The 20,929-nt window shown below is 46.7% G+C and overlaps 1 protein-coding gene across 1 annotated transcript in view; it reads left to right on the plus strand.

Annotated features, from left to right (window-relative positions):
• Positions 1–20,929, plus strand: part of COL4A6 (collagen type IV alpha 6 chain) — a 234,884-nt gene that overhangs the window by 198,112 nt on the left and 15,843 nt on the right. The window contains exons 29-39 of the mRNA XM_056858952.1: positions 1,997–2,005; positions 3,071–3,241; positions 6,036–6,179; positions 6,358–6,480; positions 8,092–8,273; positions 11,687–11,750; positions 14,334–14,408; positions 15,548–15,655; positions 16,446–16,553; positions 17,008–17,079; positions 19,327–19,452. Coding sequence (XP_056714930.1) covers positions 1,997–2,005; positions 3,071–3,241; positions 6,036–6,179; positions 6,358–6,480; positions 8,092–8,273; positions 11,687–11,750; positions 14,334–14,408; positions 15,548–15,655; positions 16,446–16,553; positions 17,008–17,079; positions 19,327–19,452 — 1,182 coding nt within the window. The remainder of the gene's footprint in view (positions 1–1,996; positions 2,006–3,070; positions 3,242–6,035; positions 6,180–6,357; positions 6,481–8,091; positions 8,274–11,686; positions 11,751–14,333; positions 14,409–15,547; positions 15,656–16,445; positions 16,554–17,007; positions 17,080–19,326; positions 19,453–20,929) is intronic.

Raw genomic sequence — 20,929 nt, forward strand, 5'->3', positions numbered from 1 at the left:
GATGATGATGATGGTAATGATAATTTCAATATTAATATTTTTGTGCCATTAATGTGTGTGGCACTTGAAAGACTAACACAAGAAGAGAACCCGTTGTTGAACTTTTACACAGGGAAGACAATAGAGTATGATAGAGGGCAATATAAAATTTCCCACTCCCATACTGCTGTAGTTCACTAAAGTGAATCCTTTTCTGAGCCCCATAGAGACACAGATATGCTAAATTCAGAGACTGTGGGAATAGTGCTACTAGATTAACGTCCCATAAAGGTGGACTTCAATGCCTTAAGTGATATTGGTAACACATGGTTGAAATGCCCTTGGATGCTGGCCCATTCACATGCCGTATTAGCGTGCCAGCAATCCAAAGGTTAGTGTTGCTTCCTATAAGGATATTAGGAAAAAATCATGGCAGATTTATCAGTAGCTATTAATAGCCATGGAGATGTGGGATGATATAATATAGCCCAATCTCATCAGATTTTGGAAACTAAACGGAGTCAGTACTTGGAAGGGAGACCACCATCAAAGACTTTGCAGAGTCAGGCAATAGCAAATCACCTCTGCTTAGCCACTTGCCTTGAAAACTCTATGGGATCACCATAAATCAGCTGCAACTTGACAGGTATGCTAAAGTCAGAGACTGTGGGAATAGTGCTACTAGATTAATGTCCCACAAAGGCGGATTTAAGTGATATTGGTAAACACACAATTGCCTTTGCGCGCAGGCCCATGTTAGCTTGCCAGCAGTCCAAAGCCCAGGTGGCTTGTGCAGAGGTTACACGTGAATGGGTCATTGCATCTGGTAAGTGTATTTAACTGGGCACACATAGAATGGGCACACACGTAAGGGCTTCACTCATGGCTCAGGACATGTTAAAAACCAGGCTATGCATTAATGCTGGATTACTATCGACCTTCACCCCCTGCCATCTTTTATAATGGCCCCTTTTATCAGCTGCTACTATAAGGCAGGGATCCCCAAGGTGGTGCCCATGCTATGCACAATGGTGCCTGCCAACATCCTTCCTGGTGCCCGCCAAGTGTTTTTAGAAAGTGGGTGTGGCCAGGTGGTGCCAGCAGAACTTCTGATTGGCCATTGGAGATCTGTCGGATCCTGCCAGATGGGTGTTTCTTAGCTAGCTCAATAGACATATTTGTATGTATGCAAGAAAATATTTTAAAGCAATATGTTTATTTTAAAAAGCATCCTCAGAAACACAGCTTCTGCCTGAAACGCTGTAGAGCTACAGTAAGATTTAGGTACAACCTCACTCCCTGACATTTTGTGATTGGCTCCACCTTCAGCGGCAGGCGTTTTATGGCTGCGTCCACCACCCTATGCCAGATTCCTAAAGGTGCCCACTGGCTCGAAAAGGTTGGGGAACCCTGCTGTAAGGCTACATACCTATATCCATTCAAAGGTGAGAGTTAGGGAAGGGCTTGTGGATTTCATTAGAAGCTCCCCTTTCCTCTCCCCCACCCCTGTCATTTGAGCATGACTTTAAATGGAGGTCTGGAGATCACAGAGACAGGTGTCTTATCACAGTTCCTACCAAGCTGCCTGCTCACCCACCCAAGTGTCTGACTGCATGCAGGTGGTTCCCAAATGTTATGAGTAGGGTTGCCAACCTCCAGGTAATAGCTGGAGATCTCCTGCTATTACAACTGATCTCCAGCCAGTAGAGATCAGTTCAGCTGGAGAAAATGGCCCCTTTGGCAATTGGACTCTATGGAATTGAAGTCCCTCCCCTCTCCAAACCCCACCCTCCTCAGGCTCCACCCCCAAAATCTCCCACTGGGGGCAAAGAGGGACCTGGCAACCCTAGTTATGAGGTTACGAGCTTTTTATTTTCCACATCATTCATTTTGCAGTTGTGTGCCTTTCTTCATATGTTTTTGTCTGTTTTTCCTCACCATGTTTTTCTCTTCCATTTACCACCAACCTCTCCATTTCTGATGTCACACTGTTTTGGTTTTGGGTTCTTCACAATAGGCTGTCAAGGTGAGAAAGTGCATTGTAGCATAAAAGCTCCTGGACTAACCTCAACCACCTGGCTTTTAATGCTACAAAGATTGCATTGACTGTAGGTGATACCCCTTATTTGAATCCTGTTGAGGACCACTCCGCTGAGTGTGCTCAGATGGTAGGCCAAGTCCAACCCGGAAGAGGCTTTTACACTCTAGGATTCTAGCTGCCCCAGGCTACTCCTTCCATCCACATTTTTTGAAAAAGAAAATAGAGATATTTTGCCTCGTTTTTACAGAATACTATGTTGTGACTTCAGGTGCTGAAATCAGGATCTTGCAGGCTTGTTGGCCTGGTTTTTCTGCTTCATGAGCAGTTTCTGAAAAGCTAGTGGGTTTTTTTTTTTTAGTTTTAATTCAGAATTATTCTGAATTATTCTGGTGGTTTGAGATTTCAGCACAGCAGACTAACCAGGTGTTCCAAATGTTCAGCCGGAAATAGCCTGAATAAAGAATTCTGAGGTAAATTCTGCACGGCTCCATCAGTGTTAACCACTGGCAAGCGTCATGGACTCCTCAACTTCGGGTCCTGAATTACAGTGGATCTGTATCTTCTCCCCCAATAATTGACTGGAGAGCAGAACGACAGGTGATGGAAAGTATGCCTCGTTTCCCCATGCCTCTTCTCGTCCTTGCCCCTCCCTTTTTTCAATTATCCCCTTTGGTGGGAATCGCAAGTGGAACTGGTCGCTCTCGTGGCTTCCTTCCCCAGTTTCTGTTGTGACCCATACACATCTCCCTTTCAGCGGCTGATCAAGGGGAATCCTAAATTATCCCACGCATAAGGGGTTTCACTTTTGGCAGTTGTGTAGTGGTGTAGGCAGTAACCTTCTTAGGCCTTTTAATGGTTAGACGACTAATGCTTTTTACTATTATTATTTTGGCATATCTAAACTTGCGCTACTAGAAGCCTGCATGATTTTGAGGTTTGTCTGTCCTACGCAATACAGTGCTCAGAATAGACAGCTTGGAAAAAGGCTCAGAGAGGGGGGAGAAGCAGTGGAGAGGGTGATGCTAAAAGCTTTTGCTTGTCTCGGTTCAGGATTTCCTGGGGACAAAGGCCGACTGGGTGATCCAGGCCCCCCTGGCCCTGCTGGCATGAAAGGCCTCCCTGGTCTTGAGGGTTCTCCAGGACGTCCTGGTGAAAGAGGTTTTCCTGGGCCACTTGGACGTTTGGGCCCGGATGGAAATCCAGGTTTTCCCGGATCAAAAGGTAAAAAGTATTTAGCAGGGGTGGGGTGTATCTCTGTTAACGAGAATTACTTGTTTCAGTACACTTGAAACTGGAATTAATAAAATGCTGCCTAAAAGTGCAAAATTGAGTCCAGCTGGATCAGGCCAAAGACCGGTCTGGTTCGGTATCCAGTTGAACACTCCAGGAAGCTCACAAGCAGGGCATGAAGGCAAAGGTCCCCCACACACACACACACACACTTTGAGCACAAAGGTGCTGAAAGTTTTGCTTAGCTGTGGTGGCAAATAGTGATTGATGATGCATGGTAAGATTCCTTTGAAGATAAAATCAAATTTACAAATTAATATCCAGAGTGTTAGCTCCCCAGTGGCATGGAAGTCCACTAAAGGCACAAGGCAGCTAAATTTTTAATACATTTTGTTCTATTAATTTCCTTTTCCTTTCCTTTTATTTCTTAGAAGCTCCTTGATCCATTGATCTTGAGCAGCATAATTTTAAATCTAATGTTTGAGGGGAATAAAGACTGAAATAAATCTTGCCACTGACAATGTAGCCTTGGGATCCCTGTCACTTAATTAAAAAGGCATTATATTGGACACAGAGGCATTCGATTTATATATTAAAAGGGGAAAGATATAACGTGATCTAAGTTCCTCATAAAAGCGGCATTCCAAAAGGGCATGAGCTAGTGAATCCATAGAGCCAGAAGGGCAAGGACAGGTCCTTTCTGGGTATGGTATATTCAAAATTCTGCCTTGCATAAACATGCAGGGGATAGCATTCAGTCTAGCTAAACAGAAGGCTCTAGAAAGATGAGGGGTTATCAAATAATAAGTATAAGCGGGCAAACCGTGTGGTGGTGGTATTCCAAAAAACTGAGATGAACAAATGCGGCGAGCACAAAAAGTAGTGCTGTTATAATCAAGCCCTTTAATGCGCCTTTTAATTTTGGCGAAAGCTTCAGTTTCCCCAAGATCTAATATCATATCCTGTGAGAAACCCAACAGTGACAATTTCTCATCTAAGATTTTTTTGCCATGAGGATTTAAAAGAGTCATGCTTCAAAGAAGCTAGGAGCCTCTCAGTGCTAAAGCGCAGTTTAAGTTGTAACTTAAAGGCAGCCAGCAACGGAGAATATCAGACTATGTGCTTAGCTCCGTCGTTGACATCCGTGCACCTTCACAGCACTTCCACTTAGTTGGATTGTAGCCTTAGATGTTTTGAAGAGGGAGCTGAGAAACCCAGCGAAGGGAGGGAAACACAACAAACACTTAACCTTCAGCAACTGGCTATCAGTAGGCTGGATCCAGTGGTTCTGGGGCATACCAGAACTGACATCACTAGCCTAGACCTTTCCTTGCTGCCCCCCACTGGCCAGTTGATTGGTGGTGGGGCAGGGGGTGGGGGATGCCCTGCCCCCAGCAGGGTCCAGGCAGCCCTGGGTCCAACCCATTGTATACAACAGCTGGTGAGAATTCACAAATGCTGCTTCTGTAATGTCTGTTGGTGTGTATATCTTTAAACTGATATTTTTGCCCAGCTTTTCTCCCACTCAAAACAACCTGCAGCATGAAGAACACAAAACAAAAGACAGTTGAAATAAAGTGATTAGCCACAAAGTTATCTTAAGGTGATGCTGGATCTGCCACCCTGGCTCACACAGGGCCATGGCTTCAAGCCACAGGCAAGGAGACCAAAGCTTGCGCTTCTGGCCTAGGCTTTAAATGACCTGGAGAAGCTGCCTACAAGAGTTTGAACTTACTTATTTTGCATTTTTTGTACTTCTACATGACAAAGAATAAAATACAAGGAGGAATACATGCTAACTTCAGCCACTCTCTGCTATATATTACTGGAACTAGAATTAAGATGACGAACGGTAGTTTCCTGTAATTCCACTCCTTGTCCCACAATTTCAAAATCACCCAAACAAGAAAGAGGACTTTTAATAAGGAAGACTGAAACCCACCTTTGCCCTTCACATAGCCCCTTCTTACTCCTCCCAGTTAGCAGAGAAGACCAAAATCAGAAGTGAACACCGGGGCCACCTTATCTGGGTGGTGATGTTACGAAGTCGAACTCCAGATCAGATGCCATTGACAGCATCTGAGTTTCGAACAGACACTACATTTGAGACTTTTTCTTAACTCCCAACAAGAAAACAACTGACAGAAATCATAAAGAGCAGACTAGTATTTAGCAATATTCCCAGATTTAATCTGTTGGACACAATGGTCTTTTATGCCTGGCTGTTTCCCTCTCTGTCTGCCCTCTGACGACTTTGGGTCTTTGTTTGGATTCTGCATGCCGTTTCATACCGTCAGAGGTCGCCTCGCTCTCCCCCTGTGTTTCCCCACGTTTTGCCCGTGTTTTTAAACCTGAGATAAAACGGGTTCCTCAAAACGCAGGAAAACGCAGGGGGAGAGCGAGGCGACCTCTGACGGTCGGAAACGGCATGCAGAATCCAAACAAACACCCAAAATCATTGGAGGAGTGACGGCGAGTGAAACAGCCATGCATTAAAGACCAGTAAGCCTGCTACACTTAAGTTAAAAACAAAAAGAGAGAGAGAAGAAAATATAAAGTTCACAGAACTTACCCTGCAGTGTCAATATAGTGGCAGCATCTTCTCTAAACCCTGGAGGAATAGGTCAGTTGGACCAGAGGGCCCCATTATGGCCTACCAAGTGGTTGTATTTTGGACCAGTCTTGAGTTTCTCCCCAGAAGGATTACTTCTGGAAGCTACACTTTGGGACTATATGTCTTTCTAGTTTTGACTGCACGCCAACTCCTTCCTTTGTTCTCTGCCAGGTGAAAAGGGTTCAGCCGGCTTGCTTGGCTTCCCTGGCATGCCAGGTCCACCTGGGATCCCTGGAGCGAACGGGGTGAAAGGAACATCCGGGATACCAGGAGCAGATGGAATAACTGGGTTTGTTGGGGCCCAGGGCCGGAAAGGTAGGTCCAGTCAAAATCTGATAGCCGGCATGCTGGGAGATGAGTGCTCCCTTTGTAGGACTGTGGTTGCAAATGGAGTGGACAGCAGCTTTGTCTCCAGATCAGCATGGCAGGAACGAGAGAAGTTTCTAATCAGTGTGAAAGCCATTGTATAATGTCTCTCCTGTAACTTCTGCAGGAGACAGAGGCGATCCCGGTCCCCCCGGTCAGCCCGGCAGACCTCCAGAAACGGTCACCATGGCTAAAGGAGACAGAGGAGAGCCCGGATCCATAGGGCTTGGTGGATTTTCAGGGCCTCGAGGTACCCCCATTGGCTCCATAATAATACAGTTCTACATCTTTGCCTGCTTGCTCGCTGGTTAAGAAGAAGAAGAGTTGGTTTTTATATGCTGACTTTCTCTACTACTTAAGGGAGAATCAAACCAGCTTTCAGTCACCTTCCGTTCCCCTCCCCTCCCCACAGCAGACACCCTGTGAGGTAGCTGAGAGAGCTCTAAGAGAACTGTGACTAGCCCGTCACCCAGCTGGCTTCATGTGTAGGAATGGGGAAACCACCCCAGTTTACCAAATTAGCCTCTGCCGCTCATGTGGACAAGTTCACAAACCCGGTTCTCCAGATCAGACTCCACCACTCCAAACCAGCGCTCTTAATCACTATACCATGCTGGCTAGTCATTGGGATTTTTAAATTTACATTCCGCTATCTTTTAATTCTGGGTCTCATAGAGAGCAGAGATTCCTAGGAGGTCTTCCAGCCAGACCCAAACTGACTGAACTTCGGCAAGTCGGGCTGTATCATGAGCTTTTCCTGCCACACTCTGGCCTGTCAATGGACCCTGCTGCAGCCGTCTAGTTCTGCCATGCATGAGATGACCCCTGCAAGTAGCCATAGCAATCCCGTTAATCTGTTTCCTTTCCTTTTATGATTATGCTCCTCTGACCGAAGGTGCTGAGCAAAGTCAGAACAGACACAAAATAAAATACAGGTTGAGTATCCCTTATCTGGACTGCTTGGGACCAGAAGTGGTCCGTATTTCAGATCTTTCCATATATTGGAATATTTTGGAATTTTTGCATATACATAATAAGTTATCTTGGGGATGGGACCTAAATTCATTTATGTTTTATATACACTTTCTACACATAGCCTGAATGTAATTTTAAACAAAATTTTTAATACTTTTGTGTATATTGAACCATCAGAAAGCAAAGGTGTAACTATCTCACCAGAATACCTGTATCCGTTGTTAAACAAGAGCAACAACAAACAAACTAACAACGGCAGGCTTCACTGTACAGTGTACACTGTATTTTATTTTTTTAGATGAGAGGAAACATTGAAAGCAGGAAGCACAGATCTGCCTGCATGCTGGCTCAAAGGGTCCGGTTTTCGGATCAGTCTGGATAAGGGATACTCTACCTGTACAAAGAAGTAAACATTAAAATCAAGCATGGAGAATTAAAACCCATCTCTGTAACAGCATAAAGAAACCACAAGTGCTAAGAATTTGACAACAGAATATTATTTCTGGATTGATGACTGCCAGCAAAATCACCTTCCCTCCCCCTCCTCTTAAAATGCTTTTTTATGCAGCAATTGGGTTTGGGGGGGGGGTTCTGTCACAGTAAGCTCTACAAAGTAAGCCAATTACAAAGCAGCATTTAAAGGGGCGGGGACTTGATTTGAGCTTGGAGACTGCTGGTGCATAGATTCCCAACAGGAAAGTGTGGGTCCAGCCAGCAACGAACCTCAGGTAAAACTCCCATGCATAAAGAACCCAAGAAACTCTCTTTAATCTGATTCAGGAATGGCCGTTGATACGGAAGAAGAATTTGTCATCATCCTCTTTAGAGGGAGGAGCGTCAGGCCATATCCTGCGATGCCAACCTGTGCTTTTCTTTGTCAACGTAGGGGACAAAGGACTCCCTGGACCCCGTGGACAGCCAGGCCTTCTGGGAATCACCGGGTTACCAAGCAGAGAGAAAGGGCAGAGGGGAGACCCAGGCCTCCCGGGAACACCCGGTTACCCTGGCTTTGCGGGGCAGACAGGAACTGCCGGCATCCCGGGGTTTCCGGGAATGCCGGGAGAAAGCGTAAGTATGCTGTTTTTGTTTTAAAAGATGAGCTCTAGTTGGATCCCGTGCATCCCCACCAAGGAAGGAGGAAAATGGAAACCCATGATACCCATTTATTTAAAAACATGCTAGGAAACAAATAAATGTGATGATTAGCGAAATATTACATTGATATATGGTGAACGGTAGAAAGACAAATAATAGAATGCTGAAAATACTAAATACAGGCAGCACGTTATTCAGAGGTATCAAGGTCTTCAGTAGTGCGTGGTTGTAAAATTCCTCCAAGTCCTTTTACGTGGATGAGATATTTCTGAATAAACAAATCTCTTTTGGGTGATCCTTCTTTATCAGGGGCTGGGGCGCGCTGGGAAACAAAACAGTTTCTGCTCAGGCCCAGCCTCGAGGCGGGGGCTGTTGACCTCCCCCCATGGATGGGGCCCACTCTGCCTGCTCACTTGCTGCAGCGGCTGTCCTGCCCAGGGTTGCCAACCTCCAGATAGGGCCTGGAGTTCTCTCAAAATTGCAACTGATCTCCAGACTATGGAGATCAGTTCCCCTAGAGAAAATGGCTGCTTTAGAGGATGGGCTCTAAGGCATTACATCCCACTGAGGTCCCTCCTCTTCTCAAACCCTGCCCTCCCCAGGATCCTTTCCCAAACCTCCAGGAATTTCCCAGCCTTGCGTTGGCAACCCTAGTCCTGGCCTGCACGAGTTGAGGGCCGCCAGCTCACCACATAGGGTTGCCAGCCTCCAGGTGGTGGTTGGACATCTCCCGCTATTACAACTGATCTCCAGGTGACAGAGAGTTCACCAGGATAAAATGGCCGCTTTGGAAGGTGGACTCTATGGCATTATACCCCATTGAAGTCCCTCCCATACCTAGGGTTGCCAGGTCCCTATTTGCCATTGGCAGGAGGTTTTTGGGGCAGAGCCTGAGGAGGGCGGGCTTTGGGGAGGGGAGGGACTTCAATGCCATAGAGTCCAGTTGCCAAAGCGGCCATTTTTCTCCAGGTGAACTGATCTCTATTGGCTGAAAATCAGTTGTAATAGCAGGAGATCTCCAGCTAGTACCTGGGGGTTGGCAACCCTACCCCTGCCCCAAACCCCACCCTCCTCAGGTTCCACCCCCCAAATCTCCATGTATTTCTCAATCCGGACCTGGCAACCCTATCACCACAGCAGCGGCTGTAAGGGCCACCAGCTCACCACAACGATAGCTGCAAGGGCCTCCCCAAAGGGAGGCGAGGACCACCCCTCACTTGGGGCTGGGGTGGCCTTGGAGCGGGGAGGCAGCCTGGTGGTTTCCTTTTCCTGGTGGTTTAATGGCTGGTCCACCCCAGATGAGCAGCATAAAAGTAACCCCCATTTGTCAGTCAGCGGCTGTCTTCCATTTGCAGTGGGCATTTCAAGAAAGGAATGGTAACTTTCTTGTTACTGGATGTGACCAGCAAAAACATCTGGTTATGCTTACAAACTGCCAAGAAAGGAGAGCCAGGGTTGAAGCAGGGGCATTGTATACTATTTCTGTCACACAAACTGGGCCTGACTTGTTGAATGTGTCATGACCACACAGCTGAATGTGGCTTCTCAAGCCCAAGACACTGGGAACATTGCCGTGGAGTTACTGGGAGGACAAATTCCTCTTGGCAGAAGAAGGGACACCTGAAAACCCCCTCCTCAGGAAATGCTACCTTTTGAGGGGTATACCTATTGGCACAGTGGGGCAGGACGTGGAAGCAAGAGCTCTTGTTCCCATAGGGACGCAGTGGCGCAGAGTCGGGAACCTGGGAAGTATGCTAAGAAAAAATAGATCCAGGAGCCGCAGCGTGAGGGTGGGAAGCTTTGGTGCAGTTGTCATTGTACGCTGCTCGTCTTGCCATGGAGTCACACTCAGGAAGCTGGGCCTGAATTGCTTCCTCCAGAACAGGCCAGATGCCATATGAAGTGTGAAGACCAATTGCCTTTCTTTCTCCAGGGCCCCAAGGGTGCTGCTGAATCATCACACTGATGCCTTTTAAGGGGCTTTGCTGTGCGTGTGTTTGCATGCCCCTAACAGGGAGGAGAGAAAAGAGTTATTTTCCGAACTGTTGCATTAGTACAGTGGTCGGCAAAGTCATGAGTCAACGGAGCCAAATATCAACAGTACAACGATTGAGATTTCTTTTGAGAGCCGAATTTCTTAAAGGGGGGGGGAAGGTGTCAGGAGGGGGCTTAGTCCCAGCCGCTGGGAGGGTCTCTGCCCGGGAGGATGTCGGGGCTGAGACAGTCTCTTCCGCCTCAGACCAGTCCGAGGGGGAGTCAGAGCTCGACTCTCCCTCAGACGTTTGTGCAAAGAAAAGCCGTGTGGGCAGGAGCTGCCGGCGGGGCGGGGGGACGCCCCGGGGAGGAAAAGAGGCGCCCCAAAAGCGAGCCCAGGCGGCGGCGCTGTTCTGCCTCACCTTAGTCCTCAGGGGGGTCCGGGGGGCCACCTTGGCCGCGCGCGCCTTGGGACTGGCCGTGGCGCGCGTTCCTCGGCTCCCTCTCTCCAGAGCCCCTTCCCAAGCTGGAGTTCAAATCAGGCGCCGCCACCAGGCAACCTAACCCAGGACGCGGGGCCGCTGGATGAGCAGGGGGCGAGGGGTGTGTGGGAGAGTCTGGAGGCTTTGGCGCTCCGTCGCCTTCCCCGCCTCCCGCGGGGCCGAAAGTCTCATGAGGCCGCTGCTGGCCCTTCCTCTGCCGGACCGCGCTCGGGTCGAAGGAGTGGGAGAAGTTGGCGGCGATGAGGTCACCGGCCCGGCACTGGAGACCTCCCCGCTTCCTGCGTTGGGAATGGAACAGTCCGGCGGCTGGAGGCGCGAAGGGGGACAGGCCCGTTCGGGTTCCTCCCGAGCGGGGCTGCTGGGGAGATCGGTGCCAAAACGTTGGCTGGAGCAACCTCGAAGTTATTGCAGGGGTCGCCCGCGTCTTGCTCTACCGGGACAGAAGGCACCTTCTCCACCTTTGGGGGCAGAGAAGCGGTTTAAATTAAAAGTTTGCCGTTGGGGAGTCTTCCGCTGGGGAGAGAGACAGACCCGTTGGTGCCGCCCTGGATGAGATGCCGGTGAGTGAAGGGGAAGAGCCGCACTCAAGGGGCCAAAGAGCCACCTGTGGCTCGCGAGCCGCGGTTTACCGACCACTGCATTAGTAGAACTTCCTCTAAGGTGAAACTTAGCTGCCCGAGGCTGAGAGCCAGATTAGATGTGACACTGTCCCCAAGGCCACCGTGGAGACTCCCTGACAGTTTGGACTCACTCTGCATCAATCCCTACAGTGCTTTTAAAGGGGTTCTCACCGGGCACTCCAAAATGGTGGCAAGGCAGACTCAGGGATGTCGACAACCTCTAGTTTGGCCCTTAGATTCTCTTTGTTGTTTTTGCTTTTGGATACCTCATTTTTCGCTCCTTCCCCAGGGTGCTGAGGGTCCATCAGGACCTCCTGGATTCCCAGGGACTATGGGATTTCGTGGCCCAAAAGGTAAGTTACTGGTGTGATTTTTAATGTATCCTTTCCAGAGAGTGAGGGTGCTTTCATACATGCTGAATGATGCACTTTCAATCCACTTTCAAGGCACTTAAATGATGGTTTGCAAGAGAATTTTGCCAATTCCCACAGTAAAATCCATCTGCAAAGTGCATTGGAAGTGGACAGAAAGTGCATTATACAGCAGGTGTGAAAGCACCCTGAATCTTAGCGTGGGACACAGTGGAAGAGAGGGACTGGGAAGTATCTCAACAAAGCTGTTGGTGGTTTTTCCTTCAGGAGGGGGGTGACTACATGTATTGGGCAGGGGTTATAATTCCAAATTATTAACAATGTAGAGAGTAGATCTGGAGAAGTTTCTGCCTCTCCCCTTCCACTATTATTAGAGCTCTGGCTCACCCAGTGAAACTGACACTTGGCAAATAGGTTCAGGGCAGACATAATGAAGTGGTCCTTCACACCGAATGGACATATGGGATCACAGGTGCGGGATTCTGGGGAGGAGGGCCAGTGGCTTAGCTAGTTTTAAAAAAGGATTAGCTGGATTTGTGGAGGACAGAGGCTTTGGCTGCTGCTAGCCAGGAGAGCTGAAGGGAATTTGTGAGTGCCAAACAATGGAAGAGACTTACTTTCCCTTACTTTACAGTGTCGATCCTTAGCCGGAGTGGCTTTGCTGTCTATATTATGTTAAATTAAACCCAAGATAAATCTTAATGTTAAATTCCTCATAATGTTTAATGTTTTGTATTTTGATAAGCTCCTGAGGGTTAGAGAAATACACCCCTAGAGTTTTAATTTGCAACTAAAATCTAACTTCTGTTAATGATTGTTACCTGGATTTACAGTGTTTTACTTTTTTTGGTAACGGTTTTTGGCCATATGCAGTAAAATTGATCTTAACCAGAAATGGAAGAGACTGGGATTACTTGGCCATTGCTTCCGTACCAGTCAGAGGTTTCTGAAAGCAGCTATTGGCCGTGTAACAAAGTTAATGTCGAGCAAATTATACCTCTTTTAGTGAGCTGGTGTAATGCACCAGCTAAGAGACTTGAGTCAGATACAGGTTCACCAGGCAGCTCCAAAGCTGTGCAAATAACTCCTTGCCAGAGCTGTTTCGGCTCAGGAAAACAGTGGGGGGGGGAGGCCCCTCCTCCCCACCACTGTGGCCCCCAGCCAAAAAAGGTTCCATCAGGCTTTCCCCACACCTGCGGTATGCTGTTCCCAGAGCCAGTTTGTTGAAATACGTTTCCTGTCGTTTGGCCCTGAACTACAAAATGGGGAGTTCCCAGTCCCACTCTCCTCTTTGCCAGGAACACGCTGGGTAGTGATAAACCAGCCGCTCTTGTAATCTGTGGCAGTGGTCCTATTGTGAAGATTGGAGCATGATCATATTTGTGAAGTATTATGAACACATGCAAGCGCCATGCATATGCTTCATAGACACACTGAGCACTTGTTTAGAGCTGTCAGATGTTCATGGGCACAAAGTCAGTTTGATTTGATTTGCTCGATGAGATGATTTTTTGCAAGGAAATGGGTAACTGTATAAGCAGGTAGCAAGTAGCAGAATTGTACAGTTTGAAGTAGCAATAAACAAAAGTTCCTGGTAATATTTATACCTTCATTTATACCTCACGTCATTTATACCAATATTTATGCCTTTATACCTCACTTTTCTCCCTACTGAGGAGGAAAAAAGCTTACAACATTTTTCCTTTCTCATTTTATCCGCACATTAAACCCTGTCAGGTGGGCTAGGCTGAGAGGGTGTGACTGGCCCAAGATCACCCAGCAAGCCTCCATGGTAGAGCAAGGATTCAAACCTGGGTCTCCACTCTAACGAATATACCACCCTGACTTTCTAGGTGTGTCTCGTTTTCTGCCTGCCTCTGAGGCCAGCCCTTCCTTGGCCCCTGGTTTCTGTGCCTTGCCCGTGAAACCCTTCAGCTGCCCTTCCCTGACAGACCCCTAGATTAACCACCTGTTCTCTTCCTGTGTTCTTCCAGCATAGAACGCTTCCCACCATGTTACCAAACACAGCTCAAAGTTTATCTGCAGCTGACCTAAACCGGGCCAGTCGCAAGCTAGTTTTGTCTCTGCCGATAGACCAAAAGCGTAGCGTTAGAGGAGAAGGAAGTTCCCTTCCCTGCTGCTTATTTGGCACTTCTGTGTCCCCCCAAACAACAATGATACTAAGAGTTCAGTGACTGGAAGGCCAGATTTGTTTTTTAGGTCTAAAGAAGCTTCAAAGGGAGTGAGGGAGAAGGAGCTGCAGTAGGCATAGGGGCCAAGGTAATGGGAAATGGTGAGGGTTATCCCCCCTCCCGTATTCATGTGCTCTTTCCCCGATCGGAAAGACCCCTTCACCAAGTTGCTTTTAAGCCCATTAGGGGGAAAGAAAGGTTGTCTACTGTATTGGTTTTAACAGCTGGGGTGGGAGGACTTTTCTATTGGACAAAGTGTGCAAGGGGGTCCCATAAGGGCTACGGCCTATTTGTGAAAATTTGTGGATGTTACTTTTGCACTGCTTTGCCTGAAGAGCTATTTCTGAAGTGGGGAAAAACCTTTTTCTTCCAGGTGACCGTGGGGAGACATTTGGTTTCCCTGGGGCTGTGGGACCTAAAGGTGAACGCGGGGACTCTGGGCATCATGGTAAGAGCTAGACGGAGCATGCATATTACTCCCATCCTGCAGGCAATTCACTGGCTGCCCATCAGTTACCATTTTTGCCAAAATCCATATACTGTTTGAGACTACCTTCACCCCTGGAGAGTTATAGAGCAAATCAGGTTTGGGCTGAGCCACACTCTTCAAGTTGACACTCTGAGCTGGGGTTCCCAACCTCCAGGTGGGGCCTGGTGATCTCCTGGAATTACAACTGATCTCCAGACTATAGAGCTCAGTTCCCCTGGAGAAAATGGCTGCTTTGAAGGACGGGCGTATCCCACTGAGATTCCTCAATTCCCCAAACCCTGCCCTCCCCTGGCACTACCCCCAAAATCTTCAGGAATTTCCCAGCCTAGAGTTGGCAACCCTCTTTGAGCCCTTTAGCTAAGTTTCCTGCTTGGCACAGTCCATCGGCAACATTGCAAGCATAAGGAATTCATTGCAAGTATCATCTAGATCAGGGCTTCTTAAACTTTTTCCACTCTCAACCCCTTTTCACCTGAGAAATTTTTACGTGACCCCTGGTATATAGGAATAAGGCTTGGCTTCCTGTCCTGAAAACCTCCAGACTAACAAAGACTACAGTCAACAATAGCCATGCAGATTAGCTTTGGATTTCACACATTAATAGATCATTTCAGGATACAATGGTTCCATATTAACATACCACACTCTCATTAGCACATTATCTTGATACTTACAGGACAATGATTAGCACATTACCTTTTATACTTTTTGCTGGACAATGATTCAGCTCAACCCAACCCCTTTCTGACTATATATTACTTTTCCTACACACTTGACACTGAGAGACACTGTCCTTCAGTGTTACTCCTCTGAAGATGCCTGCCACAGCTGCTGGCGAAACGTCAGGAAAGAAAATACCAAGACCACGATTACACAGCCCGGATAACCCACAAGAACCAATGAACTCTGACCGTGAAAGCCTTCGACAATGTTTTTACACTGCCATCTAGCAGCATTATTAATTGATTGTCTACCAAGTAAATACATTTATTCACGTGTTGTATGTGTGTTCACTCCGAAGACTGCCTGTTGTTAAGCAGGTTATTTTAATTAATCCACATCTGATATTATATGCTTTTTTCTGTGGTCTTTTTGAGGTGGAAGAGGCATTGAGGGACCAACGGGTGAACCTGGATACCCAGGAGGCATTGGGCTAACTGGACCGAAAGGTGTGCCAGGTGACCTTGGCCAAGAAGGACCACCAGGTAGTTAAGAAGTTTTTCAGGTTGTTTAAAACTTGTGATTACAATTAATATGAGAGAAGTAACAAATATTTGTCAAATTATTTGAAAATGTTGATACTATAGTGCAATAGTTTAAATATTTGTTTATATTTTTAAGGGTCACTCAAAGCACCAGATAAATTGACTGGAAATATAATAACGCCAATAAAATAATATAATAATGCCAAGTCAATATAATAACGCCAAGTGACAAGCTGGTGTGGGGAAATCCTTCATAAGATTTCCCACTTTTCCCCCCTTTGTAGTTCAAAACAGCTGCTGGAGGGTGACAGATCAAATGAGGGAAATGGCATTTCACCTGTATGTTTTCCCTTAAATGGCAAGTACCATTTCAGGGGGAGGGGCAGTATAAACTGGCAAAAATGGGGTGGGGGTGGGATGTCACCTCCTCCAGCTCTGATTGCCTGATCTTATTTTACGTTTCTGCAGCTCTTTTCTTTTTTTCTTTTCTTTTTTTTGGGGGGGTGTAAATAAATGAACAGGAGATCCAGTCGCAGACGTCTAACGTTGGTTCTACATTGGCCTGAAGTTTGCTACTATCACCTAATTTAAACTAGTGTTCTTTGTTTTGCCCTTACAACCTGATGCGAGCTAGGTTTACCAAGAAACAAGTCTGTCAGAGTTCAGTGGGATTTGCTACATAGCATGCTATAAGCTTCAGCCTCTGAGAGATTCAAATCTATTAATGCCAGAGTCAACTTCAGAAGCTCAAACTTAGTGGGAGGTCTGCTTGTTTTTTTGTCACCTTTAGGCTTCCCTGGAATTGGTGGTTCCCAAGGAAATGCAGGTTTTCCGGGCAGTCCAGGAAGACGAGGCTCTCCAGGGTTTCCTGGACTTCCAGGCATAGCAGGGCTAAAAGGTATGACTTTGGTATGATTTGTTTGGTAGAGGGAAACCAGATGTTGCTGCTTGGTCTTGTTACCTATTGCAAATAAATGATGGTGTCATTTTATTAATTATGTATTGTTATCCTGCTTTTTGAAATGTCATTTGCCTCAAGCAGCCAACAGGTAATATAAAAAAAAAACCAAGTTGACATATGGAACTAAATATAAAATATGCGGTGTTTAGCCCACAGAAAATGGGCAGCTGACACAGTTTTTGCCACAGAAAACTGAACAACAAAAGGGAACACAGCAGAGAGGAGGGGGCAGCCAAAAACGTGCTTTGCTTGGTACCGAAGTGCCAACAGTGAAGATGCTAGGTGATATTCAAGGGGAGGGTGTTCAAAGATATTGTGCTGCAGACACAAAACGTGGGGGATGTACTGCGACCATCTACTCAGTTCAGCCTTTTACTGTTTCTTTCCTCAGGACACCCAGGGTCTCCAGGTTTGGATGGCCTCAATGGCTTACAAGGCACAAAAGGGTCACCCGGAACTCCAGGTAAATCAAGACACGTTTGGAAAATTCTTAAGAAAATCAAAGGGGTCATTCCAGTTTATGGAGAAAAGTTGTAAAAAAGCAGTATGGCCCACACAGAATCCAGCACAAGAAACAGAATGCACCTTTTATTGAGGCCAAGCAAAGCAACACAAAAACATGGTGCAACTTTTCAAGTGCATTAGAACACTTTGTCAGGCCAGATATTACCAAAACTTAGAAAAAGAAGGAAGAAAAAAGAAGATTTTCCAGAACTTAAGGTCCTATCATGTCAGCCTTTGATGTTAGATGCTGACAGGCTCACAGTCACGGTAGTTTAATTAGTTTGCTGTAGATGTTAGATTACAGCACTTGCATTCTGGGAAGAAGAAACAGTGACCACCAACAAACCATATAGATCCTTAAAGTGTATGTGATTTGTTACAGTTCATCCTGTATTTAGTCCGTTATGGAAGGCAAGGTGGTTCCCGGGATGTCTCCCATCCAGGCCCCGGCCAGCCATAGATCTGCTTAGTTTTAGCAAGTTGCTGCATCCATTACTTTTTAACCATACCCTGGGATAGATATCCATATCTATACTGTGGTATTCTTGCACGTGCCCTCCTCTTTCCCCAGAAAAAATTCCTGCAATATTTAACTTTAGCCCCTAAGGGATTTTATCCACCCCAGCCATTTGTAGTTAATTTAAATCACTTTATAAGGCCAGTCATTTTTAAGTGCAGACCAGAATAGGCCCCTGTTACTCCTCCATGGTAGTGAATGGATCACCTCAGACATAACCTGAAAACATAACATAATTAAACTTACTGTGGTTAGTGGGTAGACTTCCAACTATAGTTAGTTTGTCTCCCTAATGCAGGTTCTGAAATCAGGACCTTGATTGGTAATTCTTAACTATGTTTTTGCTTTATGTAGTGGTGGAAAGTGCTGTTGAGTCAAAGCTGACTTACGACGACCCTGTAGGGTTTTCAAGGCAAGAGATGTTTGCCATTGCCTGCCTCCACATCACGACCCTGGTATTCCTTGGAGGTCTCCCATCCAAATACTAGCCAGAGCTGACCCTACTTAGCTTCTGAGATCTGATGAGATTTGGCTAGCCTGGGCCGTGTAGGCCAGGGAATCCTAGCTTGGCACTTCTCATATCCCCTAGTCTCTAGGGATTCTGGCAAGAGCTGTTCAGAATCAAAGCCGCTGTTGCATTTCCACTGTGCCTCACAGTCTGGTTTTCAAGGTGCAGGTTTTCAAGGCATGCTCCATCCCAGGGAACCAGGCAAAGAGTTTCACTGCCCCAAGAGCCCTCCTCTTTCCTACTGTGTCTCCCCTGCTGGTCGGACAACCTCCAAAGGCATCTTCTCACAGCCCACCTTTGGAGCCATGGCGGGTAGTACGGGTGTGGGGGCAATACTTACGAAGCACAACTCTCCCCAGACCCACCTCACCGCTGCTGGCTGCAAGCTGAGCTTCAGTGGCAGAGCATGGAAGAAGGGTGCCAGTTGTGGGGTGAAACTCGGAAAGGGTTTAGACACTTGAAAGTTTGGACGAGATTGTGTATGTGGGTCATTTTATAAAGAAAGTGATTGTAGGGTTGGGTGTGCACTAGTGGCTGCTTTCTGTGCTCACTGATTTCGGCTTCTGTGACGTCACAGTGTCACCAGCCAATGATATAAAGAAAGTGATTGTAGGGTTGGGTGTGCACTAGTGGCTGCTTTCTGTGCTCACTGATTTCGGCTTCTGTGATGTCACGGTGTCACCAGCCAATGATATATGAGTTGGTGATGCAGGAGAAATATTTCCCTTCAACTGGTATTGCAGTGCAGGCCAGGTCAGTAGCCAGGTTTTTGAACAGATGGAGGCCATCCTGCAACCTGTGAGCAGAATCCTGGTTTCACAAACCATTTTAATAAACCCTAGTTTCACACCGATGTGTGAACCAAACCTATAAGTAAGGTATTGGCCTAGGACGGCATCCTATGTGCCTTTTAGAGGAAATGGGTGTGGCTTAGAGGCAGAGCATTCAGAAAGTCCCAAGTTCAGTCCTGGCATCTCCAGGTAAAACAGATCTCAGGTTGCTGCTGTTAGGAACGACTTGCTTCCAACTATGGAGAGCCATGGCTGGTCAGTGGACAGGACTGAGCTAAGTGGACCAAGGGTCTGACTCAGTATAAGGCAGCTTTGTGTGTTTATATATATGTTCGTACGTACCTGAATGATTCTTTAATGGCCTTCACTTTTTCGAAATCCTTTTATTAGGTCCAAGTGAAATTGGACTTCCAGGCCCTGCAGGACTTCCAGGTATCAAAGGCGAGCAAGGTGCCCCAGGTATTCAGGCTGGAGGCCCAGGGTTCCCTGGACTGAAAGGAGCTCCCGGAGACACGGGTAAGTAACAACTGTTACATTCCCACAGTGGGTCTGTGTGTCTTCACATGCAGGTTGCGTGTTTACCTGCATGTAAAATCGTGTTTCCTCTAGCTACCATCCTAAGATGTAAAACCCAGCCTCTCAGTAACCAGCGCCTTGGGGTATGCTGGTCAGGCTGCCTCTGAGCAAGTACAAAGGGCAGAGCTTCCGATTACCTTAGCTCCCCCCGTGGGCGCATGTCCTTAGTGTGTATGAGCGGTCTTAGCGTGTGGGTGGTATTTCAGACACAGTCTGCTTTCTTAATCAGGAACAAATCTTTATTACTAAATATTAAAATAGCGCTCATATGTGGAAAATAGCCATGTTAGTAGGAGAATACAGATCTAAGAAAATAAAAGGAAAACATATATCTAACTGCGTTACATTATGCTAGTTACCTTCAGATGGAGCAAACATATCCCCAGTCACCACATCTGGGCGAAGTGTTTGAACATGGAACAAAGGAAGAATTCACCTTTTAACATTGGTTCCTGCTTAGGTGAAAACCTCCCCATCCCCAATCCAGAGTTAGGAATTCTGCCCCTTGTGGGAGCTACCCTGCTCTCTGCCAATGGGGTCTCTTGGCAGGTAGCCCTCATCTCTCTCTCCCTGATTGAATTTTATGTCATCGTGTCCCCCCCCCCCCGCCCCGGTCAGATTCCCTTTGGCAGGTAAGCCCAAACGGCTGAACCACAGTTCCTGTTTTCCTGATTCTTCCCTCTTGGGAAAATAAACCATTTGCCAGGGTTCAGGAACCCCGATCATAACAACAACTGTAAGAGAGAAGTGAATTTTTACTGAAGGTTTTTATTAAAGGATTACCAATTGATATAAAATGCATGAAGAACCATAAAGTACTCAAAAATCTGTATTTCTCTCAGGACTTTTTATTCTTTTTGGATGTCGTTAGTATCCTATGAAATTACTATGTATGAATTCTGTATAATTTCAGTTTCTAGTCTGTCATTTAGATCCTCAGTATAAAGTTTCATGTTCTATGGTTTACTGACTTTCTTGATACTTTTAGGGGTAGGTCAAATCTTGCCTCAGCCACAGATTCACTAGATGGCCTTAGGTGACCACCACCTCTCAGCCTCCCCTTCAATATGGAGATTTTTTTTAAAAAGGGCTTTCCTTCCTGGGTTGTTATAAGATTCTAAGAAACCTTTGGAACTCCCTCCCCAGAGAGATTCATCGGTATCTCTCTATCATTGTCTTCCTCCAATTAGTGGTCCCCGGCCCGAGAAATATCCGGCTGTCCTCGACTAGGGCCAGAGCCTTTTTGGCTCTGACCCCGACCTGGTGGAACACTTATTGCAGTTCCGCAGGGCCCGTAAGACAGAGTTGTTCCTCCAGGCCTACAGTTTAGTGCAACTACAGTTCTATCATCTGTTGGCCTCCCTGTACCACTTCTGTGCCATCTGTTATTGGCTAACACTCGCTTCTGACCTGACGA

This window comes from Euleptes europaea, chromosome 13, assembly GCF_029931775.1.
Source record: "Euleptes europaea isolate rEulEur1 chromosome 13, rEulEur1.hap1, whole genome shotgun sequence".
NCBI lineage: Eukaryota > Metazoa > Chordata > Lepidosauria > Squamata > Sphaerodactylidae > Euleptes > Euleptes europaea.